Raw genomic sequence first — 1,829 nt, 5'->3', positions numbered from 1 at the left:
GCAAAAAGGGAGATCATCCTTTTTTTAATATTACGCGATTGCTCGGAATAACAAAAGAGTTGATGATGCCTTTTTTGAAAACATGCGCCTTCTTTATTGTCAATATCAAGAAGTCTATGTTGAAGTCCAGCTTTAAGTTGCGCAAAGAATATGAATATAGAAAATAAGATCATTTTCATTGCGTTATGCCAAACGACTATTATGCCAAATGACCATTATGCCAAACGACTTTATGCCAAACGGCTTTATGCCAAATGACTTTATGCCAAACGGGGTAGTCCCCGTACAATCAGTATTAGCTACGATCTCTTCGTGCAATTCGTCGTACGTGTCGTGTGAGCTGAAGCTCTACGTGCTGTCCAAGATAACGGTTCGCAGCAAAGCCTCAATATTTCTTCTACGTCCTCCTGTTGGACGCACAGAGAGAGCTCCCTGGTTCGGGATTGATTCTTCGGAACACACCGCGTGGATGGATTGTTGCCGGAAGTATTCCAGAAGTCTCTGTGGTCAGTTACAACACGGTAGCCTTTGCTCATGTGACTACGGAAGAACTACGTGAAGAACTAGGTAGGCTCTGGGAACTGGAATCATATCGCACGAAAAGCTGTCTGTCCATCGAAGAGTCTGCATGCGAAGCCATTTTTGAGGAGACAACTATCAGAGATTCAGATGGTCATTTCCGAGTAAGGCTACCGAAGAGAAAGAACATGATTGAGAAGTTGGGAAAATCGAAGCTGATAGCGAAGAAACGAGTCCTATCAATAAAGAAACGACTGGACGCCAACACAGAAATAAAGGTGTTGTACACAGCGTTCATGTACGAACACTTGCAAATGGTTCACATGCAAGAAACCGTAAAAGACAGCGAAGATGAAGGTTCTGGTCCGGAACATTATATCCCACATCACGCAGTAGTGAAGCGCGACAGCACGACTAGGGACAAAACTAAGAGTAGTTTTCGATGCATTCTGCGCTAATGATTCTGGTGTGCCGTTGAATGACGTCTTGATAGTGCAACCTGTTGTTCAAGATGATCTCTGAACTGCCGTTCTACGCATATTTGTCCCATGTTTGCTGGGATTTCCTATGTACATGGGACAATTATGTGTAGAACGGCAGTGAAGTATCCTGTTGGGCTTCCGCATATGCTATTGTTGGAGACGCGGAGAAAATGTACCGAAAGATACGGAAAAGTGAGGGTTCTATATTATTCCCCAGAAAACGGTCCCTCAGAAAACCGTACCCCAGAATTCCATTCCTCAGAAAACTAATCGCCAGAATGTACCATTTCCCCAGAAAACAGAATATATAGATGAACATGATTTCATTTTCTTTTTGTCTTTCTCGTATAATAAGTATACGTAAAGGCTATATGATCGCTCCAAAAACAAACTTTTTATGGAAGGCTCGGAGACCCATAGTGTTATATACCGATCGACTAAGTTAGACGAATTGAGGTGATGTCTGTGTGTATGTGTGTGAACCAGTGAACCGGAAGCCATCCTGTGTGTTTTTTTTTACAAGGGTTAAACTGCCGTTATACGCATAACTGTCCCATGTACATAGGAAATCCCAGCAAACATGGGACAAATATGCGTATGACGGCAGTTAAGGCCATCAAAAATCTCCGCGACAGACACCTCGAGCATCCACACTATGCTCGAAGGCGAACAGGGATGGGCTCCTCCTGACCTGCTAAAAATGTGCCTCTCGGATAAACCGGGTCCCTTATCCTCCCTGCCTCGATCCCCCCGGAACTACGGGATGCTTCGACCAATTTGTGGTGTGGGGGGTGGGGGGTGGAGCTCTGCTTATGCACTTCTTCTAAA

At 44.3% G+C, this 1,829-nt stretch overlaps 1 protein-coding gene across 1 annotated transcript; it reads left to right on the top strand.

The window, feature by feature from the left end:
• Nucleotides 1-262: 262 nt before the first annotated feature.
• Nucleotides 263-977, top strand: LOC134222209 (uncharacterized). The gene is made up of 2 exons (XM_062701353.1): nucleotides 263-370; nucleotides 423-977. Exons 1-2 carry the CDS (start codon nucleotides 263-265, stop codon nucleotides 975-977), a joined length of 663 nt encoding a protein of 220 aa, XP_062557337.1.
• Nucleotides 978-1,829: the final 852 nt, after the last annotated feature.

This window comes from Armigeres subalbatus, chromosome 3, assembly GCF_024139115.2.
Source record: "Armigeres subalbatus isolate Guangzhou_Male chromosome 3, GZ_Asu_2, whole genome shotgun sequence".
In the NCBI taxonomy this organism is placed as follows: Eukaryota; Metazoa; Arthropoda; class Insecta; order Diptera; family Culicidae; genus Armigeres; species Armigeres subalbatus.
The sequence above is the reverse complement of the archived record's forward strand: the minus strand, read 5'-3'. Positions and strand labels throughout refer to the sequence as shown.